General features: G+C 46.6%; 1 protein-coding gene across 2 annotated transcripts in view; it reads left to right on the top strand.

Moving 5' to 3' along the window:
- Positions 1-25,587, top strand: part of LOC141266087 (cytochrome P450 2C20-like) — a 451,920-nt gene that overhangs the window by 423,336 nt on the left and 2,997 nt on the right. For both annotated transcript variants that reach the window (XM_073679995.1, XM_073679993.1), the window contains exon 8: positions 10,007-10,194. In XM_073679995.1, coding sequence (XP_073536096.1) covers positions 10,007-10,194 — 188 coding nt within the window. The remainder of the gene's footprint in view (positions 1-10,006; positions 10,195-25,587) is intronic.

Raw genomic sequence — 25,587 nt, 5'->3', positions numbered from 1 at the left:
AAAGTGCTGCTTACTGTACTTGTCATTTAGCGTAAAGGATTTATCAAAAAAAATAATAGTGTTTTCATGCACCGTCTCTTTAAAAAAGCCGGCCGGCAATTCAGCAGCGGTACCCGACAATTTAGAATAGAAGGAATAGAGAATCACACATAGATTAGATAGATAGAAACATGTCAGTCACATATATATGAAGTACAGTGACAGTGTTGATTACTGTACTTGTCATTTAGTGTAAAGGATTTATCAAAAAAAAATAATAGTGTTTTCATGCACCGTCTCTTTAAAAAAGCCGGCCGGCAATTCAGCATCTGTACCCAACAATTTAGAATAGAAGGAATAGAGAATCACACATAGATTAGATAGATAGAAACATGTCAGTCACATATATATGAAGTACAGTGACAGTGTTGCTTACTGTACTTGTCATTTAGTGTAAAGGATTTATTTAAAAAAATAATAGTGTTTTCATGCACCGTCTCTTTAAGAAAGCCGGCCGGCAATTCAGCATCTGTACCCGACAATTTATAACAGACAGAATAGAGCTTCACACATAGATTAGATAGATAGAAACATGTCAGTCACATATATATGAAGTACAGTGATAGTGTTGGTTACTGTACTTGTCATTTAGTATTAAAATAAAGGATTTATTATTAAAAAAATTGGCGTGGGGTTCCCCTTAATTTTAGGCTCTAGCGGAGGTTAAGCAGACCGCTGGGGCAGATGTTTGAAGCCTGGAAAGGGGGTAATACCCACGGAGCTTCCCAGGCTACTAATATCAGCCCCCAGCTGAATACATAGCCTTTACTAGCTATTAAAATGGGGGACCCCCCCAAAAAAATGACGTGGGGTCCCCCCTAATTTAATAGCTAGCAAAGGCTAGGCAGACAGCTGGGGGCTGATATTAATAGCCCAGGAAGGGAGCCATGAATATTGGCCCCCTCCCAGGCTAGAAACACCAGCCGTCAGCCGCCCCAGAAATGGCGCATTCATATAATGCGCCAATTCTGGCACTTAGCCTCGCTCTTCCACGCTGCCCTGGTGCGGTGGCAAGGGGTAATAGGGCTGGGGTTGATGTCAGCTTATAATGCCAGCTGACATCAAGCCCAGGTTAGTAATGGAGAGGCGTCTATAAGACACCCCCATTACTAACCCCATAGTCAAAGTTAAAAAAACACAAACACCCAGAATAAAGTCCTTTAATTGAAATAAAGACACAATTCTTTATTGTTCTAAATTAAACCATACTTACCATCACGCCCATTCCAGCTGAAGCCAACGATCTCCTGCAATAAAAGAAAAATAATAAAGCAACCTCATCCTTACCTTTCCATGGTTCGCACAACAGCTTCAGCTCTGCTACATCGAGATGACAGGCTGGACCGCAGCAGAACGCCGCCATCCAGCCTGTCATCCCGCAGACACTGAGAAGAGCAGGCTTGCTTGCGCTCCACATTGTCTCTCTGTGACGGCATAAAGATGAGCCGAGGTCATGTCCAATGAACTCGGCTCACCTCATGCACGTCACTTACAGCGTGGGAGAATTCTCACGCTGAATCGCTGAGTGCAGGAGAATTTTCTCACGCTGTCAGTGAGGTGCATGAGGTGAGCTGAGTTCATTGGACATGAGCTCACCTCATGCACGTCACTGACAGCGTGGGAGAATTCTCCTGCACTCAGCACTTCAGCGTGAGACTTTTCCCACGCTGTCAGTGACGTGCATGAGGTGAGCCGAGTTCATTGGACATGACCTCGGCTCATCTGGATGCCGTCACAGCGAGACACTGAGGAGCGCAAGCATGCCTTCTCTTCTCAGTGTCTGCGGCATGACAGACTGGATGGCAGCGTTCTGCTGCGGTCCAGCCTGTCATCTCGATGTAGCAGAGCTGAAGCTGTCGTGGGAACAATGGAAAGGTAAGGATGAGGTTGGTTTATTATTTTTCTTTTATTGCAGGAGATCGTTGGCTTCAGCTGGAATGGGCGTGATGGTAAGTATAGTTTAATTTAGAACAATAAAGAATTGTGTGTTTATTTCAATTAAAGGACTTTATTCTGGGTGTTGTGTTTTTTTTAAATACTTTACTAGAAATTCATGGCGGTCATGTCTAATACTGGCGTGACCCCATGAATTTTGGGCTTGGGGCCAGCTGATAATACCAAGCTGGCCCTAACCCCTTTATTACCCAGTGAGCCACCGCACCAGGGCCCTGGATGAGTTGGGTACAGCGCCAGAAGATGGCGCTTCTATGAACGCGCCATTTTCCGGGGTGGCTGCAGACTGCAATTTGCAGCGGGGGGGGCCCAGAAAGCTTGGGCCTCCCTGCGCTGCAGATTCCAGCCCCAAGCTGCCTAGTTGTACCTGGCTGGACACAAAAATAGGGCGAAGCCCCACGTATTTTTTTTTTTATTATTTCATGAAATTCATGAAATAATTAAGAAAAAAAGGCCTTCCCTATATTGTTGTGTCCGGCCAGGTACAAATAGTCAGCTGGTGGTTGGGGGCAGCCCGTTCCTGCCTGCTGTACCTGGCTGGACACAAATATAGTGCGAAGCCCCACTTCAATTTTTTTTAATTATTTCATGAAATTCATGAAATAATTAAGAAAAAAAGGCCTTCCCTATATTGTTGTGTCCGGCCAGGTACAAATAGGCAGCTGGTGGTTGGGGGCAGCCCAGTCCTGCCTGCTGTACCTGGCTGGACACAAATATAGTGCGAAGCCCCACTTCAATTTTTTTAAATTATTTCAGGAAATTCATGAAATAATTAAAAAAAAATTGACGTGGGGCTTCGCACTATATTTGTGTCCAGTCAGGTGCAGCAGGCAGGAACGGGCTGCCCCCAACCACCAGCTGCCTATTTGTACCTGGCCGGACACAACAATATAGGGAAGCCCTTTTTTTCTTAATTATTTCATGAAATAATTTAAAGAAAATTGACGTGGGGCTTCGCCCTGTTTTTGTGTCCAGCCAGGTACAACTAGGCAGCTGGGGGCTGGAATCCGCAGCGCAGGGAGGCCCAAGCTTTCTGGGCCACCCCCGCTGCAAATTGCAGTCCGCAGCCACCCCGGAAAATGGCGCGTTCATAGAAGCGCCATCTTCTGGCGCTGTACCCAACTCATCCAGGGCCCTGATGCGGTGGCTCACTGGGTAATAAAGGGGTTAGGGCCAGCTTGGCATTATCAGCTGGCCCTAAGCCCAAAATTCATGGGGTCACGCCAATATTAGACATGACCACCATGAATTTCTAGTAAAGTATTTAAAAAAAACACAACACCCAGAAAAAAGTCCTTTAATTGAAATAAACACACAATTCTTTATTGTTCTAAATTAAACCATACTTACCGTCACGCCCATTCCAGCTGAAGCCAACGATCTCCTGAAATAAAAGAAAAATAATAAAGCAACATCATCCTTACCTTTCCATGGTTCCCATGACAGCTTCAGCTCTGCTACATCGAGATGACAGGCTGGACCGCAGCAGAACGCTGCCATCCAGCCTGTCATCCCGCAGACACTGAGAAGCGCAGGCTTGCTTGCGCTCCACAGTGTCTCTCTGTGAGGGCATCCAGATGAGCCGAGTTAATGTCCAATGAACTCGGCTCACCTCATGCACGTCACTGACAGCGTGGGAAAATTCTCCTGCACTCAGCGCTTCAGCGTGGGAGAATTCTCACACTGAAGCGCTGAGTGCAGGAGAATTCTCCCACGCTGTCAGTGACGTGCAGGAGGTGAGCTGAGTTCATTGGACATGAGCTCACCTTATGCATGTCACTGACAGCGTGGGAAAATTCTCCTGCACTCAGCGCTTCAGCGTGGGAGAATTCTCACGCTGAAGCGCTGAGTGCAGGAGAATTCTCCCACGCTGTCAGTGACGTGCAGGAGGTGAGCTGAGTTCATTGGACATGAACTCGTCTCATCTTTATGCCGTCACAGCCAGACACTGCAGAGCGCAAGCATGCCTGCGCTTCTCAGTGTCTGCGGGATGACAGGCTGGATGGCAGCGTTCTGCTGCGGTCCAGCCTGTCATCTCGATGTAGCAGAGCTGAAGCTGTCGTGGGAACCATGGAAAGGTAAGGATGATGTTGCTTTATTATTTTTCTTTTATTGCAGGAGATCGTTGGCTTCAGCTGGAATGGGCGTGATGGTAAGTATGGTTTAATTTAGAACAATAAAGGATTGTGTCTTTATTTCAATTAAAGGACTTTATTCTGGGTGTTTGTGTTTTCTTTTAACTTTGACTATGGGGTTAGTAATGGGGGTGTCTTATAGACGCCTCTCCATTACTAACCTGGGCTTGATGTCAGCTGGCATTATAAGCTGACATGAACTCCAGCCCTATTACCCCCTGCCACCGCTACAGGGCAGCGTGGAAGAGCGAGGCTAAGTGCCAGAATTGGCGCATCCTATGAATGCGCCATTTCTGGGGCGGCTGACGGCTGGTGTTTCTAGCCTGGGAGGGGGCCAATATTCATGGCTCCCTTCCTGGGCTATTAATATCAGCCCCCAGCTGTCTGCCTAGCCTTTGCTAGCTATTAAATTAGGGGGGACCCCACGTCATTTTTTTTGGGGGGTCCCCCATTTTAATAGCTAGTAAAGGCTATGTATTCAGCTGGGGGCTCATATTAGTAGCCTGGGAAGCTCCGTGGGTATTACCCCCTTCCCAGGCTTCAAACATCTGCCCCAGCTGTCTGCTTAACCTCCGCTAGAGACTAAAATTAAGGGGAACCCCACGCCAATTTTTTTTAATAATAAATCCTTTATTTTAATACTAAATGACAAGTACAGTAACCAACACTATCACTGTACTTCATATATATGTGACTGACATGTTTCTATCTATCTAATCTATGTGTGAAGCTCTATTCTGTCTGTTATAAATTGTCGGGTACAGATGCTGAATTGCCGGCCGGCTTTTTTAAAGAGACGGTGCATGAAAACACTATTATTTTTTTTAATAAATCCTTTACACTAAATGACAAGTACAGTAAGCAACATTGTCACTGTACTTCATATATATGTGACTGACATGTTTCTATCTATCTAATCTATGTGTGAAGCTCTATTCTGTCTGTTATAAATTGTCGGGTACAGATGCTGAATTGCCGGCCGGCTTTTTTAAAGAGACAGTGCATGAAAACACTATTATATTTTTAAATAAATCCTTTACACTAAATGACAAGTACAGTAAGCAACACTGTCACTGTACTTCATATATATGTGACTGACATGTTTCTATCTATCTAATCTATGTGTGAGGCTCTATTCCTTCTTGTCTAAATTGTCGGGTACCGGTGTATGCCGCTGCTGAATTGCCGGCCGGCTTTTTTAAAGAAAGCGTCTTCTGAGCAGTTTGTCAGCTTTTGGACACCTTTGAAGGTGTTTTCTATGTGTTTCTATGTGTTTTTGTTTGCCTGCCATTGGTTTTAACGGTGTTCGACGGTGTTCTAAGGTGTTCGACGAACAGTTCGACGAACAGTTCCTCGAACATCCCGGTGTTCGACGAACCGAACCCGAACACTACGGGGGTGGCTCAACACTACTGCTGAGGACTGGGGCAAAGTCATTTTCTCTGATGAATCCCCTTTTCGATTGTTTGGGACATCTGGAAAACAGCTTATTCGGAGAAGAAGAGGTGAGCGCTACCACCAGTCTTGTCTCATGCCAACTGTAAAGCATCCTGAAACCATTCATGTGTGGGGTTGCTTCTCAGCCAAGGGAATCGGCTCTCTCACAGTCTTGCCTAAAAACACAGCCATGAATAAAGAATGGTACCAGAATGTCCTCCAAGAGCAACTTCTCCCAACCGTCCAAGAGCAGTTTGGTGCCCAACAATGCCTTTTCCAGCATGATGGAGCACCTTGCCATACAGCAAAGGTGATAACTAAATGGCTCATGGAACAAAACATAGAGATTTTGGGTCCATGGCCTGGAAACTCCCCAGATCTTAATCCCATTGAGAACTTGTGGTCAATCATCAAGAGACGGGTGGACAAACAAAAACCAACAAATTCTGGCAAAATGCAAGCATTGATTATGCAAGAATGGACTGCTATCAGTCAGGATTTGGTCCAAAAGTTGATTGAGAGCATGCCAGGGAGAATTACAGAGGTCTTGAAGAAGAAGGGGCAACACTGCAAATATTGACTTGCTGCATTAACTCATTCTAACTGTCAATATAACCTATTGGTACTCATAATATGATTGCAATTATATTTCTGTATGTGATATAAACATCAGACAAACACTAATAAAAACCAGAGGCCAGCAGATCATGTGAAAATATAATTTTGGTGTCATTCTCAAAACTTTTGGCCATGACTGTACACTCAAACTGCATATTAACATTGATTATCAGCATTACTGAGAAAAAATCCAGTTATGATTTTGGTGCACGAACAGTTATCGAACATAACCTCGAACAGCCGGATTTTTTTCAAATCGTTCGTGTTCGCCGAACGGCACAAACTCCGCCCAAAACAGCTCGAATTTGAGATTGGCGAACAGTTCGAGTCGCACAACGCTCATCTCTAGAGAGGAGATGTAGGACTTAGACACCTCTGATTCCTTAATAGGTGCACACCTCCATGTGCTACACCAGAAATCTTACACCAGACTACCCGTCCCACCACAGATCTCTCCATTTTGGTGAAGCTGACTGGGTATCATGTAAAAAAGCCTAAAGTAGCAACATTCTTCACGCCCCGTCTTGCCCCAGCTCCGCCCATTTACGTGATGCTAAGACAAAGTTCACGCCAAAAGCTTCAGAATTTTTGCACAGTTTTGAAGGAGTTTTTGTTAAAGAATTCTGATTAAAACCACTCCATGAATCCTTGAATCAGACCCAATGTTTGCTATGAAATGACATCTCAGTATTAAGTCTTTGAGCCGTGATGTAAGACCCTCAAATATACGGACTCAATTTCCTAAAGATTGATATCTGTCCTCCCCTTGAATGAGCTGAGGAAAGAAGTGTTAAAGAAATAAATGTACACAGGAAAAAATGGTTCTATTTTGTACAAGAATTATAACGCGCCTCCGTGTGATCGACATCATGGGATGATGAAATAATCACGTGTCCCACTGCTGCAGCTCTGTATCTAATATTAATATCAATATAAACTTCAGCTTGATAGATGAAAAACAACCCCAAAAATTACAGGTCTCAGAAAATGGTGACACAAACTTACTGACCCGGAGAATCATGTTCCTGGATCATTTTTTACCACAAACTGGAATCCAAAAAAAAAACAATGGCAGAATTGCATTTTTCTCACCATTTCATCACAGTTAGAAATTTTTTTTTATTCTTAAGAACATTATATGGTAGAATAAATGGTGTCGTTGAAAACTACAACTTATCCCACAAAACACAATCAGTCATATGGCAATGTTAATGGTTATATAAAGTTATTGCTCTTGGAAAAATGTGGATAGAACAAAAAATATATTGCTGAGTCTGCACATTCCAGTTAAACCTTCTTGTGATGGACTATATCAAACTTACTGCTCATCGTAGACCAGACGCTGAGCAACTAGAGCTCTAGAAATGCGAGATCATACCTTCTCCTACAGATTCAACTACACATCTTCCCTTACATCATCAAGGAGTCAAGAAAATGGTTACTGCCGCCCTCATCATTGCCCGCCTTGACTACTGCAGTATCCTGCTGTGTTGCCTCCCTGCTAACACCCTCGCACCTCTCCAGTCTGTCATTAGGGCCATGGTCCCACTATCAGTATGGGGTCAGTATTTTTTCTGAGGAGTGGGAGCAAACACCAAGAGTAGGGGATAAATGCAGAATTCTTGACTTGTTTCTATTATACCTTTTCTCTGATTGTTCCTCACCTGGTTTTGGCTTCCACTCCTGAGAAAAAATACTGACTGAATACTGACCAGATACTGATAGTGGGGCTGCTGCCTGATTTATACATACAGTGGGTACGGAAAGTATTGAGACCCCTTTAAATTTCTCACTCTTTGCTTCATTGCAGCCATGTGGTAAATTCTAAAAAGTTCATTATTTTTCTCATTAAAGTACACTCTGCAACCCATCTGGAAGGAAAAAAAACAGAAATGTAGAATTTTTTGCAAATTTATTAAAAAAGAAAAACTGAAATATCACATGGTCATAATTTTTCAGACCCTTTGCTCAGACACTCATATTTAAGTGACATGGTGTCCATTTCCTTGTGATCCTCCTTGAGATGGTTCTGCTCCTTCATTGGAGTCCAGCTGTGTTTAACCTGATAGGACTTGATTTGGAAAGGCAGACACCTGTCTATATAAGACCTCACAGCTCACAGTGCATGTCAGACCAAATGAGAATCATGAGCGCAAAGGAACTGCCCAAGGAGCTCAGAGACAGAATTGTGGCAAGGCACAGATCTGGCCAAGGTTACAAAAGAATTTCTGCAGTACTCAAGGTTCCTAAGAGCACAGTGGCCTCCATAATCCTTAAATGCAAGAAGTTTGGGACCACCAAAAGTCTTCCTAGACCTGGCCGTACAGCCAAACTGAGCAATCATGGGAGAAGAGCCTTGGTGAGAGAGGTAAAGAAGAACCCCAAGATCACTGTGGCTGAGCTCCAGAGATGCAGTAGGGAGATGGGAGAAAGTTCCACAAAGTCAGGTATCACTGTAGCCCTCCACCAATCGGGCCTTTATGGCAGAGTGGCCCGACGGAAGCCTCTCCTCTGTGCAAGACATATGAAAGCCTGCATAGAGTTTGCTCAAAAACACATGAAAGACTCCCAGACTATGAGAAATAAGATTCTCTGGTCTGATGAGACGAATATAGAACTTTTTGGTGATAATTCTAAGCGGTATGTGTGGAGAAAACCAGGCACTGCTCATCACCTGCTCAATACAATCCCAACAGTCAAACATGGTGGTGGCAGTATCATGCTATGGGGGTGTTTTTCAGCTGCAGGGACAGGACTACTGGTTGCAATTGAAGGAAACATGAATGCGGCCAAGTACAGAGATATCCAGGATGAAAACCTCTTCCAAAGTGCTCTGGACCTCAGACTTGGCCGAAGGTTCACCTTCCAACAAGACAATGACCTTTAAGCACACAGCTAAAATAACAAAGGCTTCAGAACAAATCTGTGACCATTCTTGACTGGCCCAGCCAGAGCCCTGACCTAAACCCAATTGAGCATCTCTGGAGAGACCTGAAAATGGCTGTCCGCCAACGTTCACCATCCAACCTGACAGAACTGGAGAGGATCTGCTAGGAAGAATGGCCGAGGATCCCCAAATCCAGGTGTGAAAAACTTGTTGCATCATTCCCAAGAAGACTCATGGCTGTACTAGCTCAAAAGGGGGCTTCTACTCAATACTGAGCAAAGGGTCTGAATACTTATGACCATGTGATATTTCAGTTTTTCATTTTTAATAAATTGGCAAAAATTTCTACATTTCTGTTTTTTTCAGTAAAGATGGGGTGCAGAGTGTACTTTAATGAGAAAAAAATGAATTTTTTAGCCATTTACCAACTGGCTGCATTGACCAACAAAGCCATCCATAATGTGTCTCATCTGTATTGTGTATCTCCAAACTAATCTCCCAATACCTTCCCACAAGTAATCTCCGCTCTTCACAAGACCTCCTCCTCTCTCCTATGTTCCTCATCCAATTACCTCCAAGATTTCCCCTGAGTCTTTCGTTCTCTGGAATACAGTGCCCAAATACATCTGATTGTCTTCAACATTTGGAACCTTCAAAACTCATCTCTTCAGTAAAGGTCTGCAGCCTGCAATGACCCCAGTATCACCTCATTACAGCTTATAACAACATTACCCCTTCCTCCTTCTTCGGTGTCATTTTCTAGTACCCTACAGATTTTAAGGTCCTGTTCTCCATGTACCAGCCCATTTATGTTTTTTGTAGTTGTGTGTGCTTTTTAATTGTATTATATGTCTGTAATCCCTTTTCGTTTATACAGCACTCTGGATGGTGCCCTAAAATAACCACCGGTAATAATAATCTGATCTTTGTCTTACAGCTAAAGTTCAGCAGGAGATAGATGAGGTGACCAAGTCCCTGCGATCCCCTGAGATCATGGACAAGCCCCAGCTGGCATATACCAACGCTGTCATCCATGAAGCACAGCGAGTTATTGACCTGGCGCCAACTGCTCTTCTCCATGCCGTCACTGAAGACATCAAGTTCAGAGGTTATACCATCCCGAAGGTACGGTGCATTTCTTACAATGGGCAATTTCTAGATTTTCTTACGCAAAAAGTTTTGGGACAAATTTTGATAAGAGCAAATTAAAATATATAAACAAAAATATTTTGTACCACCTATTCTTGTAGAAAGCTGATGGCACTCAGAATTCACAATCATTAGCGCCTTAATGCAATTTTGCTTTGAATTACAACATTTATGTATAAAACCCTTTGGAATATGTTTATGGTCCAGTTTCATTATCGCGAGTGTATAAGTTGTGTTCTAGTTAGATACAGTCATACAGTTCACGTATAATTAAAATTAGAGATGAATGGATCAATTTGTGAGACTCTGTTCCATTGACCAGGTCAGTAGTCTCCGGCTGGTGGACAGGAGGCTCTAGAGTCTCTTACCTTCTGGGACCTTCCAGGCACAACATTTGATTAGCCAGGCACGACTAATGAAGTGGCCGATAGGCCAGAGTTCTGTGAACTGATCCGTGTCACGGGTGTGTCGCCACGAAGATCGTCACGATTACACAGCCTGACTTCTCGCAGCTGAGTTTTTGGTGCTTTGTGTTTTCCGGCAGTGAGGGAGTTAACTCTCTCTCTCTCTGTGCTAGACGAGGTCCAGCCTCGCCCAGCTGCAATCAATGCTGCTGTAGTGGGACTCCTTCAAATGCCTGCCGGTCTGTTGGGGAAGTGTCGGTGAAAGCATTTCATGCAGACTAACAGAGCGGATCGTGGTATTTGGAGTTTCAGAGCTAAGTGTATTTGGAGTGTTTTTTCCCTTCCTCGCTTTATCATTTATCTCCTTTCCCGTTGGTGTTCCCTCTGTTGTAGTTGTGTAGTTTTTGTATGCAAGGTGGTTTTGGTTTTACCCTTGTACTGTCTCGTTCGTCTAAGTACTGAGTGTGGGCATATTATTACCTGTCCCCTTTTGTTGTGATCAGGGGTCCTTCTCAGGACTAGATTACTTAGGTGCAGGGATCCTCAGGAGGTAGGGGTTACGCTGGCGGCCTGGACCTCTGTACCTTTAACAGTACCTCCAGGTAGAGGGATTAGTCAGGGCCCCAGCTTAGGGTCAGCTTAGGCCCCCTACCTCCAGTACACAGAGACAGCGTGACATTTTCACCGACCACTTAGATTTTCTCCAGCTACCATGGATCCAGTAGCCGGTCTAGCTCGGCAGTTGCAGAGTTTGTCCATGGAGCTGGCGGACGTTAGGTCCAAGGTTTTGTATCCTCAGGAGCAAGCCGGACCAGAACCTAAAGTAGCTCTCCCTGACAGGTTCACTGGGGGGCGGGACAAGTTTTTTGTTTTCCGGGAGGCATGCAAGTTGTACTTTCGGCTGCGGCCTCGGTCATCGGGGAGTAAAGAACAAAGGGTGGGAATTGTCATCTCGCTCCTACAAGGGGACCCACAATCTTGGGCGTTCTCTCTTCCCCCGGGCTCCCCGGCTCTCCAGTCAGTGGATAGGTTTTTTGCTGCTCTGGGTCTTGTATATGATGACCCGGATCGGATCTCCCTTGCTGAATCTAAGTTACGTAGGATCCGGCAGGGAGATCGTCCGGCGGAGGAATTCTGTTCGGAGTTCCGTAGGTGGGCCACTGACACCCAGTGGAATGACCCGGCTCTTAGGAGCCAGTTTTGTCAAGGTTTATCTGACAAATTACAGGATGTGTTGGAACAGTATGACTCTCCCGCGTCACTGGAAGCCGCTATGGCCCTTGCTATTCGCATTGACAGACGGCTTCGGGAGGGGTGCGGGATAACTCCACCCCCTGTTATGACTCCACCTCCTACAAGGTCCCCTCATATGGTGGTTCCCCTGGTCAGTCCAGAGGAGCCTATGCAATTAGGAGGGACATCATTTCGCTGGAGGGGACCGGTGGTGCGCCATAAGACAGGAAGGTGTTTCTTCTGCGGGAGAAAGGGACATTTTATTGGGGGGTGTCCATCCCGTCCCTTGCAGAGTGAAGAGTCATTGGAAAACTGTTGATCCCAGGTTGTGTGGTGGACGGCAATCTGGGAGTAGGTATTTCGTCCCTAGGTTCGTCTCAGTTTCTCGTACCGGCGGAGGTGGTGGTGGGTACGAGAACTGAGAGGATATCTGTTCTTCTGGATAGTGGGGCCGGGGCTAATCTGGTGGACGCTCGGTTTGCCCGGGTTCAAGGTATGCGATTGAGTGAGTTGGCTAAACCCATCCCCATATTCTCGATCGATGCCAGGCCTCTCGGTCAGGGAAGTTTTTTGCAAGCTGTGCATAACGTAAAACTTCAAGTGGGGGCGATACATAAAGAACTGTTGTCTTGCTACGTGTTGGAGGGTCTTCCCACTCCTATAGTGTTGGGCCTTCCTTGGTTAACTAAGCATAACCCGGTTATTAATTGGCAATCCAGAGAGATAAGCCAATGGAGTAAATTCTGTAATAAAAACTGCATGAATACGGTCATCGGTGCGGTTACTCCTAGGGTCTTACCTCCATTTCTGGCGGACTTTGAGGATGTATTCTCGGAGAAAGGGTGTCAGGAACTACCTCCTCATCGCGAGTATGACTGTTCTGTAAAACTGCTCCCTGAGGCCAAGTTACCTAAAGCTAGGTTGTATAACCTTTCTGGTCCTGAGAGGCAGGCCATGAAGGATTATATTTCAGAAAGTCTGGCTAAGGGGCATATTAGACCTTCATCTTCACCGGTGGCCGCGGGGTTCTTCTTTGTTAAGAAGAAAGATGGAGGCCTACGCCCTTGCCTGGATTTCCGTGAACTTAATCGGATTACGGTCCGAGATCCGTATCCGCTCCCACTTATTCCCGATCTCTTTAATCAGATCGTGGGCGCCAAATGGTTCTCTAAGTTGGATCTCAGGGGGCGTACAATCTGATTAGGATGAAGGAGGGGGATGAGTGGAAGACGGCGTTTAACACTCCGGAGGGGCATTATGAGAACCTTGTCATGTCATTCGGTCTGACTAATGCCCCGGCGGTGTTCCAACACTTTGTTAATGACATTTTTCGCCGCCTGGTGGGACAGTTTGTTGTCATACATCTGGATGATATCTTAATTTACTCGCCGGATCTGGTGTCTCATCAGGAGCACGTTAGGCAGGTGTTACAGATCTTGCGGGATAATAAACTGTATGCCAAATGGGAAAAGTGTGTGTTCGCCGTACAGGAACTCCAGTTTTTAGGCTTCCTGGTTTCAGCGTCCGGTTTCCGTATGGACCCTGGGAAAGTGCGGGCAGATCTTGAGTGGGATCGGCCAGAGAATCTTAAGGCACTACAACGTTTCCTGGGGTTTGCTAATTATTACCGGAAGTTCATTCGTAATTTCTCGTCCATGGTTAAGCCTCTCACAGACATGACTAAAAAGGGGACGGATTTTTCTAGGTGGTCTGACAAGGCTTGTCAAGCATTCTCCTCCTTGAAAAAATGTTTTGCCTCGGCACCCATACTTATTCAACCTGATGCGTCACAGCCATTCATTGTAGAGGTAGACGCTTCCGAGGTAGGGGTGGGAGCAGTATTGTCACAAGGTTCGTCCCCTGGTAAGTGGCATCCGTGCGCCTTTTTCTCTAAAAAATTGTCGTCCGCTGAGAGGAATTACGATGTCGGCAATAGGGAACTCTTGGCCATTAAGTTAGCTTTTGAGGAGTGGCGCCATTTTTTAGAGGTGGCAGTCCATCCGGTCACCGTCATCACCGACCACAAGAACCTGCTATATCTGGAGTCCGCGAAACGTCTGAATCCCAGACAAGCTAGGTGGTCATTGTTTTTTACCAGGTTTAATTTTGTCGTTACATATCGTCCTGGGTCAAAAAATGTAAAGGCGGATGCCTTATCTCGTAGTTTCCCTGGGGCCGGGAATACGGACGAACCGATTCCTATCCTTCAGGAGGGGGTGGTGGTTTCGGCAGTATGCTCTGAGCTTGAGGAGGAGGTATTGGAGGCTCAGGGGGACGCCCCTGTTGGACCTCTGGGGAGACTGTTTGTTCCAGATCAGTTGCGACAAAAGGTGATCGAGGCACACCATAACTCAGTTTTTGCAGGACACCCGGGGAGTAAAGCAACTGTGGATTAGTGTTGAGCCACCCCCGTAGTGTTCGAGTTCGGTTCGGTTCGTCGAACACCCGTGTGTTCGCCGAACTGTTCGTCGAACTGTTCGTCGAACACCTTCGAACACCGTTAAAACCAATGGCAGGCAAACAAAAACACATAGAAACACATAGAAAACACCTTCAAAGGTGTCCAAAAGCTGACAAACTGCTCAGAAGACATAACTAACACATGGAAAAGTGACAAGTACATATAGTCATGCGAAAATAAAAGAGGTGGAGGAGTAAAAGGAGGGGGAGACACAGATATAGGCATGTCATGCCCTTCTAAAATCCAAAAAGTGAGAAGCCGACACGGCCAGTCCGCTCCTGCCCGTGCCACCTCCGTGTCGCCGGGTTTGTGCCAGAGCCGCGGTGAACCCTGATGGCCAGCCCCCCTCTCCCAATACTGGTGCCTGTCCGCTGGTGGGTCGAGCGAGCCCCCCTGTGGTGGAGGCAGCTCTAAGCTTTTTAATTTAAATTGTCTCTCTAATTTGAATGAATACACTTTAAATCCATTTACAAGGATCTATTGGAGGGCAAGTCTCATGCCAGCAGCCGCGTAATTCCAGCTCCAGTAGCGTCCACTAAAGCTGCTGCAGTTAAAAAGCTTTTATAAGGATCGAGCTCGGCTGTCCACCGCAAGGCATCCTACTGCCAGTCCCAGCCCCTATGCCTTGGGGTACCTCCTGATGCTCTTCACTAAGTATCCCATGGTCCCGAAGCATTTCCTTTGAAAAAATTAAGTGTCTAAACTACAGGTGGTGTAGCTTGCTTAACAGCCGGGATAATCCGCTGACTAGCAGACACTGCAACTAGGCACAAAGTATTTCCTGGGCTAGATGCAGTTAAAAATTTGTAATTAGATACTCTCGTTGGATGCTGAGAAAGCATTCCATAGAGTCTCCTGGCACGCCATATATGATTCTCTTAAAAAGCTTGGGGTAGGGGTATAGGGGACCCTTTTATAGCCAAAATCACGGCCCTGTATCACAATACGTCACCTAGGCTGAAGATAAATGGAACTGTAGCACCCTGAGGGCTCGGTTGCTACAGACGTATTGCACCTCACCCAGAGGTGTGATATCTCACTCTCAGGTAAGGATGGAGTGTGGATCAGGACACCTGCATGCATTACACCACATTGCCGTGGGGCAGGGCGACCAATATGCCCCTGAGATGGGCACGACAGTCCCTGTCCCTGGCTGGAGTGGGGGGAGGGAACACTGAGGAAGGGGAACCCTGTAGTGCAGGAGCAGGGAGGAAGCAGTTCCTGGGTGCATTGAGAAGGGAGTATAAAAGGTGGGCACCATCTTAGTTCAGTGCAGAGAAGTCTGAGCAGAAGTGGCAGGGAGCAGGGGCTCTGCATGAGCTCTGCTCCGGAGGCGGGCCTAGTAACAGAGGCCCAGGCCTGGAAGAGGGAGAAGGAAGGAAGAGGAGCGGAGAAGGCTCCAGGAACGAGGAATGAAGGGATCCCAGGGGTGCGGACGGGCGAGTCGCCACCGCACGCCCGAATCCACCTGCGTGGAGGGGTCAGGCCAAAGGGGGAGACCGGTCCCCGAACTAGTGGAGGCAGGAAACGACCCTCAGCTAGAAACCGGAGGCTCTGACATTTTATGTGGCGCAGCCCCTCGCTACACCCGCTAGGAAGGCACCACATAGGGTCAGGGAAACTGGCGCCAAGTTTACCAAGAGGAGGCCCGAGGCAGCCGGACAGAAGTGTTGGTAAGAAAGGCCAGACAAAGGACACACAAAGGGGGTCCTGTGAAGTGCTCCAAAGTTATCTGGGAGTTGTCTGAGCCCCTCACCTGGTGAGCACAGTACGATGTGGGCAGCCGTTACCTGCAGACGTGGTCTGGATAATAAGAGCTGTGAGTAAAGGCCCTGAACTGCATCACTGACTCCGTGTCGTTACTGCTGCTGCCCTGCACCATCACCCCCATCCTCCGCATACACTGCCCTGAGGCTCTACTCCTCCCGTGGGGAGTTATGCTACGCTCTGCTGCACCCACAACACCAGCCTCAGCGGTCTGCCCTGTAGCGGCGGTTCACGCTGACCGCAATCCACGGGTGGCGTAGTCGTACATTTAAACATCAAAACCACATAAATAGTTCCGCCACTGGTTTGACCGCCCTGAGCCACGGAACCGAGTCGCCGCCACGAAGACTACAACCACCAGCATCCACCAAGAAGGGTCCGGCTCCGGGTGTCCCAAGGCCCAGGGGGTGCGTCAGAACATTTTCATCACCTTTCACAATCACCAATGGGACAAGGCAGGGATGTCCTCTGTCCTCTCTCTTATACATCCTAGTGACGGAGCACCTGCTCTCATCAATTCGCCATAACCCCAATATTAGGTGGATTGAGGTGGGAGGCACCGAGTACAAGTGCTCTCTATTTGCTGATGATGTCCTAGTATATATCACTCAATCACATATATCCATCCATGCTGTTATGGCTGAAATAGATCACTTTGTTACATGGTCAAATTTTAAAATCAATGCAGCGAAGTCTGAGGCCCTCGATGTCTCCCTCCCCAAATCCATATAGGATTCCATCCAGTCCAACTTTCCCTTTGCCTGGCCCTCACAGGGTATCAAATACTTAGGAATTCCTATTCATAGAGACCTCTCCCATCTATGTTATCTTAATTTTGGGCCCTTTATTGAACAACTCCATACAGACCACGGTTGGCAAGTTAGAACTGTAAGATTCACTACGTGAACCGCTGGTGTTTTGTGGAAAAGCACATGTACACTGCGTTCCAAATTATTATGCAAAAAGTGTTTAGGAGTGATAAGGGAAGAATTTGTTTGTTTGTCAGTTAAACTCATTGATGGTGATGTGTGTCAGGGCTCTTTATATCACTGTAAGCAATTGCAGACACCTGTGCTAATTAGTTTGGCAGGTGTGTCCAATGAAAGGCAAGACTACTTAAGAAGGCTCTCTCACATTATTAAGCAGCCTACATTTTCTGCCAAAATGGGAAAGAAAAAGGATGTGTCGGCTGCTGAGAAGCAACAAATTGTGGAGTGTTTAGGTCAAGGCATGACTACAATCAACATTGTGCGATGATCAGGATGAAGTGTCTTGGCAATCAAGAAGTATGTAGCTGATTCACAGTACACACGTGTGCGTGCTGATAAGGGCAAATTGAGGACTCTTTCCTACAGGCAATTACGTCAGGTTGAAAGAGCAGCGGCAAAAAAGCCTTGTCATAGCAGCAGACAAGTTTTTGAAGCTGCTTGTGCCTCCAACGTCCCCCGAACAACAAGATGCAGGGTCCTTCAGAGGTTTGCAGCTGTGCATACACCATCCTGTCGACCTCCTCTATCCACTTCACACAAGCAGAAACGGCTCCAGTGGGCCAAACATTACATGAAGACTGATTTCAAAACAGTTTTGTTCACGGATGAGTGCCGTGCAGCGCTCGATGGTCCAGATGGATGGAGTGGAGGATGGCTGGTTGATGGACACCCCACGCAAATACGGCTACAGCGCCAACAAGGAGGAGGTGGAGTAATGTTTTGGGCTGGAATCATGGGGAGAGAGATTGTCGGCCCCTTTAGGATCCCTGAAGGCGCTAAAGATGAACTCCATAATGTATGTGGATTTTCTCAAACAGCACTTCCTGCCATGGTTCAAGAAGAAGAACCGTGTATTTCACAGCAAGATCATTTTTCTGCATGATAATGCACCATCTCATGCTGCACATAAAACATCTGCATCTCTGGCTGATATGGGCATAAAAGGGGACAAACTTATGGTGTGACCCCCATGCTCCCCTGACCTCTACCCCATTCAGAACCTTTGGAGCATCATTAAAAGGAGTGTCTATGATGGCGGGAGGCAGTTCACATCTAAGCAACAGCTCTGGGAGGGTATTCTGTCCTCATGCAAAACAATTGAAGCAGAAACCATCCAAAACCTGACAAATTCAATGGACGAGAGAGTTCAGAAGCTCCTTTCGAACAAGGGGTCCTATGTGAAAATGTAACATCACCTAGAATAAAGTTTTGAGTTGAAAACTGTTTGATTTCAGTTTCTAGCAACCTGCTAATGCTTATAATTTCAAAAATGACCATTTTTTTGGTCTTTATTAAAATGAAAAGGTTGATCGAAAAGTTTGGGGGATCTAAGAGTGTGGCAACCCAGTAGTCATGATTACTTCGAATTCTGACAATATGAGGGTCATGCTGCAGGTAGTGCAGCAAGAAGGCACTTATGTGTCTTGCGCATCTCGGAGCCCCAAAATTATTTTCCAGGCTAGATGCAGCTAAAAATTATTTTTAATTTTAAATCTGGTGAAGCTTTAGTATAGATGGCCTAATAGGATCAGTGCTGCACACTGCTACAAAGCCCAAATTATTTTCCAGTCAAGATACAGATAAACATGATTAGTAATTTGAAAGCTTAAAACGGTTGGTAGGGTGATTTTAACCAATCATCAAGCTTTTACTCTCCCCAGGATGACACAGGGGTAGAAAAGTCGTTTCGGATCCATGATTTGTTCATCTTTATGAACGTGAGTCTGTCTACATTATCAGTGGAGAGCCGCGTGCGCTTATCTGTCAGCACACCACCAGCAGCGCTGAACACACGTTCAGACAGAACGCTGGCTGCGGGGCATGACAAGATCTCCAAGGCGTAAGTGGCTAGCTCCGGCCATTTATCCAGATTGGAAGCCCAAAAAGAGCAAGGGTCCAGTGACACAGTCGTGGCTTCAATGTTTACTTGGAGATACTCCTGTACCATCGTCTCTAGGCGTTGACTATGTGTCAGACTTCTTGTCTCCTGTGGCCTTGCAAAGGATGGGCTAAAAAAGTGGTGAAATGATTCCGCAAAATTGATGTTACCAGCAGATACTGTGGTTCTGTTACGGTTTGAGTGCTGAACACTTGACGGTCCCACGGTTGGCAAGTTGGAACTGTGAGATTCACTACGTGCACCGCTGGTATTTTGTGGAAAAGCACATGTAAGATTCTGCAACAGTCTCTGCTGATACTCCTGCATGCGTGCATCCCTTTCTATGGCAGGAATAATTTCTGCAAATTTACTTTTGTACCGGGGATCTAACAGTGTGGCAACCCAGTAGTCAGGATTATTTCTAATTCTCACAATTCGAGGGTCATGTTGCAGGTAGTGCAGCAAGAAGGCACTCATGTGTGTTGCGCATCCAGGAGCACCAAGTCCCTGTTGTGTTGGTGGCGAGGTAACAATCATGCTTCCTTCATCTGTCCTCTCCCCCCAACCTCGCACAACAGAAATGTGATCAAGGTCTCCCTCATCTGATGAGTCTTCCATCAGTTCGTCCTCCACTTCTTCCTGGGCTCCTGCACCTTCCTCACTAGTTTGGCTGCTACCATGCACCCTGGTAAAACCATCTCCCCCACCCTCACATGCCTGCCGCCTTGGTGCTGCCGACCGTCTGGACCTTGCAGATGTTAGCCCTTCCGCATACAACTCCTCCTCCTCTACTTCCTCCACCTCCTCTTGTGCCACCACCTGACTCCGAATTCTGTTTAACATGTGCTCCAGCATGTAAATCACCGGAATAGTCATGCTGATAATGGCATCGTCAGCACTAAACATCTTCGTCGCCATTTCAAAACTGTGCAGAAGGGTGCATAGGTCCCTGATCTGAGACCACTCCTCCAGCGTGATTTGCCCCACCTCTGAATCTCGTTGGCCCAGGCTATACGTCAGAACGTATTGCACCAGGGCTTGTCGGTGCTGCCACAGTCGCTGCAACATGTACAGAGTTGAATTCCACCGGGTAGGCACATCGCATTTTAGCCGGTGAAGTGGCAGGCCCAACGACTTCTGTAGAGATGTAAGTCGCTGAGCTGCGGGATGCGAACGGCGGAAGTGAGCACACAGCGACCGTGCCCTCTGCAGAAGGCCATCTAGTCTGGGATAGTGGGCTAAGAATTGCTGGACAACCAGGTTCAACACGTGAGCCATACAAGGCACGTGTGTGACATTGCCCCGGCGAAGGGCCGCACCCAGGTTTGCAGCATTGTCGCACACGGCCTTCCCTGGTTTCAGGTCCAGTGGAGACAACCATTCATGAAATTGGTTCTCCAGAGCTGACCACAACTCCTCAGCTGTGTGACTCACATTTCCCAGACATTTCAATGTAAAAACCGCCTGATGACGTTGAGCCCTACTGCCAGCATTGTAAGGAGGTGTGCAGGATCCCTTCTGCGCAGTTAGAAAGCTTGTGGCATGACCAGACAGGCTTTGGGTGCAGGTGGAAGACCGAGAGGAGGTTGAGGAGGCAGAAGCAGTGGAGGAACTTTGACATAAAGAGGATTGACGCACAACTCGTGGGGACGGCAAGACTTGGACAGCAGCCCCTTGTCCTGCTGTCACCATAGTTACCCAGTGCCCAGTCAGCGACATGTAACGCCCCTGTCCATGCCTACTCGTCCAAGTGTCTGTGGTGAAATGCACCCTGTCACACACAGAGTTTCTCAAAGAAGCGGTGATGTTGTGTACGACATGCTGGTGGAGCGCAGGCACACCTTTCTTTGAGAAGTAGTGCCGACTGGGCATCTGGTACTGGGGCACTGCGACGGACATAAGGTCTCGAAAATCCTCTGTGTCCACCAGGCGGAAAGGCAGCATTTCTGTAGCCAAGAGCTTGCAGATGGTGAAATTCAACCTCTTAGCTTTCTCATGGCTAGGAGGAAATGGTCTTTTACTTGTCCACATCTGAGGGACCGAGGGCTGGCTATTGTGCTTAGACGGGGTTGATAAGGGTGTCCCCGGCAAACTGCCGGTCTGTGAGGAAGATGCAGGCGTACATGTTAGGTTGCCTTGATCCAAAGGTGGTGCTATCGATGTCGGACAGCGCTCAACACCAGCTGGTGTTACCACCTCCAAAGAAAATGATGACCTGCCAATCACGCTGGCTGTTGCGGGTAAAGAGGTGGCAGGTCTGCGCCCCAAAACAGGTGTGACTGCTGTCCCCCCAGTCACAGAGGATGAAGAGGCCGCGGATGCACAAGATATGGCAGACGGTGGCTGGCCCGGCCGGCTAGGCCGCATTGTAGCACAATGAGCTTCCCACTGCAACTTATGCTTCATGTCCATGTGCCGGTTCATGCATGAAGTACTCAAACTATGTATTTTTTGGCCTCTACTTAGCTTTTGCTGACAAATGTTACAGATAACACGAGTTGGGTCATCTTTATCGATCTGAAAAAATGCCCAGGCTATGCAAGGCTTAGCACCCATGCGACCTGAAGAGCCACCACGACTTGTGGTGAGAGGCAGAGTTGTGTTTGAGGATGCAGTTGTTGACGTGCTTCCAGTACTACGTCTCTGTCCAGGAAGGCGCAACCTGACCTCGTCGTCACTAGCATCTTCCTCCACCTCCTCTGCTGACCTCATCTCTTGGCTGACTGTGGGTTGACAGTAAGTGGGATTTCCAACCTCATCATCATCACCCTGTGCGTTATCACACCCGTCGTCCTCAGAGCCAACCTGTTCCTGCCCTGACAAAAAACTAAAGTTGTCGCTCCAATCAGGTATTTGAGTCTTATCATCGTCTTCCTCATTGTCTCCACCAACAGGAGTTACAGTTTGGGAATGAGGGTCTACATTATGGTCAGAACCTTCTGCGTCTGGTCCTGGATCCGACTCATAAAGATTCTGGGCATCAGTGCAGATCATTTCCTCGTCTGGATTCACAGAAGCGCTGGAGTCGACCTCTGATTCCCAGGCTATAGTATGAGTAAACAGCTCTGCAGACTCAACCATCTGTTCTACCTCATACTCAGACGGGCAGCTGGAGATTTGGGAGCTGTGAGGAAGCAAGTGCGATTGGGGTGACACCTTTGAGGACTGGAGTATTTGTGATGTTGAAGTTGATGTGGAGGAGAGCCCACTTAAAGGAGCACTTGATATCCGTTGAAGCACCTGCTGTTTTTGTGCCTCATCTGGAATTTGTAGCGATTGGCGTGGCCGTAAGAAAGGGATCTTATCACATTGTCCGCTAAAAGAAGTAGACATTTTAGTTTGGCTGGAAGATGGTCTTTCTTCTGCAGATGTTACTGTTGCTTTAACACCTACCCCACAGACACAACCTTTTTTCCCCTTCCCAACACGCCTATTCAACTTTCCACCAGCAGCAGGCCTTTTTCCACTCATTTTGGTGGTTAACTAATTCACAACTCTGGAGTTGTTTGCACAAAAAAACAATGGATGGTAACCGAGCAGAGCTGAGTGGCCAAACTGTGGTATTAGGCCAAAACTATTGGCTGGGTTAGATGCAGAAAAAAATTATATTCAATTTGCAACCTGATGGAGGTCAGTATAGATGGACTAATACAACAAGTCCCACACATAGCTAGAAGCCCAATATTTTTTCAGAGGTAGATGCAGAAAAAAAAATATATTCAGTTTGCAACCTGATGGAGGTCAGTATAGATGGACTAATACAACAAGTCCCACACACAGCTAGAAGCCCAAATATTTTTTCAGAGGTACTGTAGATGCAGATAAAAATTATTTTTAATTTGCAACCTGATGGAGGTCAGTATAGATGGACTAATAGAGAAAGTCCGACACACTGCTAGAAGGCCAAATATTTTTTCAGAGCTAGATGCAGAAAAAAATTATATTCAGTTTGCAACCTGATGGAGGTCAGTATAGATGGACTAACAGAGAAAGTCCCACACACTGCTAGAAGGCCAAATATTTTTTCAGAGCTAGATGCAGAAAAAAAAAATTATATTCAGTTTGCAACCTGATGGAGGTCTGTATAGATGGATTAATAGAACAAGACCCACACACAGCTAGAAGCCCAATATTTTTTCAGAGGTAGACGCAGAAAAAGATATATTCAGTTTGCAACCTGATGGAGGTCAGTATAGATGGACTAATGCAACAAGTCCCACACACAGCTAGAAGCCCAATATTTTTTCAGAGGTAGATGCAGAAAAAAATATATTCAGTTTGCAACCTGATGGAGGTCAGTATAGATGGACTAATACAACAAGTCCCACACACAGCTAGAAGCCCAATATTTTTTCAGAGGTAGATGCAGAAAAAAATATATTCAGTTTGCAACCTGATGGAGGTCAGTATAAATGGACTAATAGAACAAGTCCCACACACAGCTAGAAGCCCAAATATTTTTTCAGAGGTACTGTAGATGCAGATAAAAATTATTTTTAATTTGCAACCTGATGGAGGTCAGTATAGATGGACTAATAGAGAAAGTCCGACACACTGCTAGAAGGCCAAATATTTTTTCAGAGCTAGATGCAGAAAAAAATTATATTCAGTTTGCAACCTGATGGAGGTCAGTATAGATGGACTAATAGAATGATGCTATGCCCAAAAGATTTTACTTCACTAGGTGCAGTAAAAAAATTGGTATTCTATACACAGGTGGTATATCTTGCAACACAGATAGGCTACTCCACTGACTAACACACTCTGCAATAGGCCAAAAAGGATTAGCTTTGCTAGATTCAGCCAAATGCTGTGAAAAAAACTTGCACAGCACTGGCACAGACCTGCCTGGCAAAAACTGATAGGAACTGATGTAACCTAGTCCTGAAAAGGACTCCAATTACAATTAGTCTTTACTCCCACAATCTATCTATTTAAGAGCACAGACCTGCCTGATAAAAGTCGTAGGAAATGCTGTAACCTAGTCCTTAAAAGGACTGCAATCACAACTATTCCCTACTCCCAAGCTATCTGTATATTTGTGCGAAAATTGGCTTGAAATTAACAAGGTATAGCGCACACAGCAACAGCGGTGCCGTCTAACACGCAGCTGCAGCAGTGAGAAAATGGTGGCGACGGGGAAAATGGCTTGGTCTTATAGGGCAAGGACATGTGACATACACTGCCAATGACACATGCCCTTGCTTGTGTGAAAAAAAGCACTTCGCTCCGTGTGTGTGCTGCTGATAGGCTGACAGATTGCACCTCCCCACTGCAAATGCGGGAAAGAGAAAAAAAAATGGAGATCTTCATTGTTCCTGCAGAGATCCATCCCCTGCCCCTCCCCCTACCCCGCTGTACACTCAAACTGCGTATTAACATTAATTTTCATCATTACTGAGAAAAAATCCAGTTATGATTTTGGTGCACGAACAGTTATCGAACATAACCTCGAACAGCCGAATTTTTCTCAAATTGTTCGTGTTCGCCGAACGGCTCGAACACCGCCCAAAACAGCTCGAATTTGAGATTGGCGAACAGTTCGAGTAGAACAGCGCTCATCTCTACTGTGGATCTCCTCTCGCGTCGGATTTGGTGGCCTAACTTACATAAGGAGGTGGTAACTTTTGTCGCGTCCTGTGGGGTTTGTGCGCGCTCTAAGACATCACATACCCGTCCGTCTGGGGCCCTCTTACCTTTGAAGATCCCGGAGCGTCCTTGGACTCATCTGTCTATGGACTTTATTACGGACCTCCCTCCGTCTTCGGGTAAAACGGTCATACTCGTTGTAGTGGACAGGTTCAGCAAGATGGCACATTTTATCACTCTTCCTGCTCTTTCTAATGCTAAAACTCTTGCGCAGGTGTTCATTGTGGAGATTGTGAGGCTTCACGGGGTACCCTCCGAGGTGGTGTCAGATCGGGGGTCTCAGTTTGTGTCCAAATTCTGGAAGGCGTTTTGTACACGGCGGGGGATGCATTTATCGTTCTCATCGTCTTTTCATCCTCAGACCAATGGTCAGACGGAACGTATGAACCAGAGCTTGGAGACATATCTCCGGTGTTTTGTGTCAGAGAACCAGGAGGACTGGGCTTCTTTCTTACCTCTGGCAGAGTTTGCTCTTAATAATAGGCAGAGCGAGTCCACTGGTAAGTCCCCATTTTTTGGGGCATATGGTTTTCACCCCCAGTTTTGTACTTTCAGTAGGGGGGGCTCTTCGGGGGTTCCTGAGGAGGAACGATTTTCCTCATCACTCGCTTCAGTATGGAGAGGGGTGCTGAAGAATCTGAATACTATGGGGAACCGATACAAAAGTATGGCTGATAGGAGGAGAGTGTCTGGTCCGGACCTAAGTGTGAACGATCGGGTATGATTGTCTACCAGGAATATAAAACTTAAGGTTCCCTCCTGGAAACTGGGTCCCAGGTTCATCGGGCCGTACAGGATCAGTTCTATAATTAATCCGGTGGCATTCCGTCTTGACCTCCCCCCTACGTTTAAAATTCACAACATGTTCCACAGATCGTTGCTTAAGAGGTATGTGGCGCCAGTGGTACCGTCACCTTTACCTCCCCCTCCAGTGGTGGTCAATGGTAACTTGGAGTTCCAGGTATCGAGGGTCATCGATTCACGCTT

Source organism: Phyllobates terribilis, unplaced genomic scaffold (assembly GCF_046119375.1).
Source record: "Phyllobates terribilis strain yellow unplaced genomic scaffold, ASM4611937v1 Scaffold_4__5_contigs__length_816908805, whole genome shotgun sequence".
NCBI lineage: Eukaryota > Metazoa > Chordata > Amphibia > Anura > Dendrobatidae > Phyllobates > Phyllobates terribilis.
The sequence above is the reverse complement of the archived record's forward strand: the minus strand, read 5'-3'. Positions and strand labels throughout refer to the sequence as shown.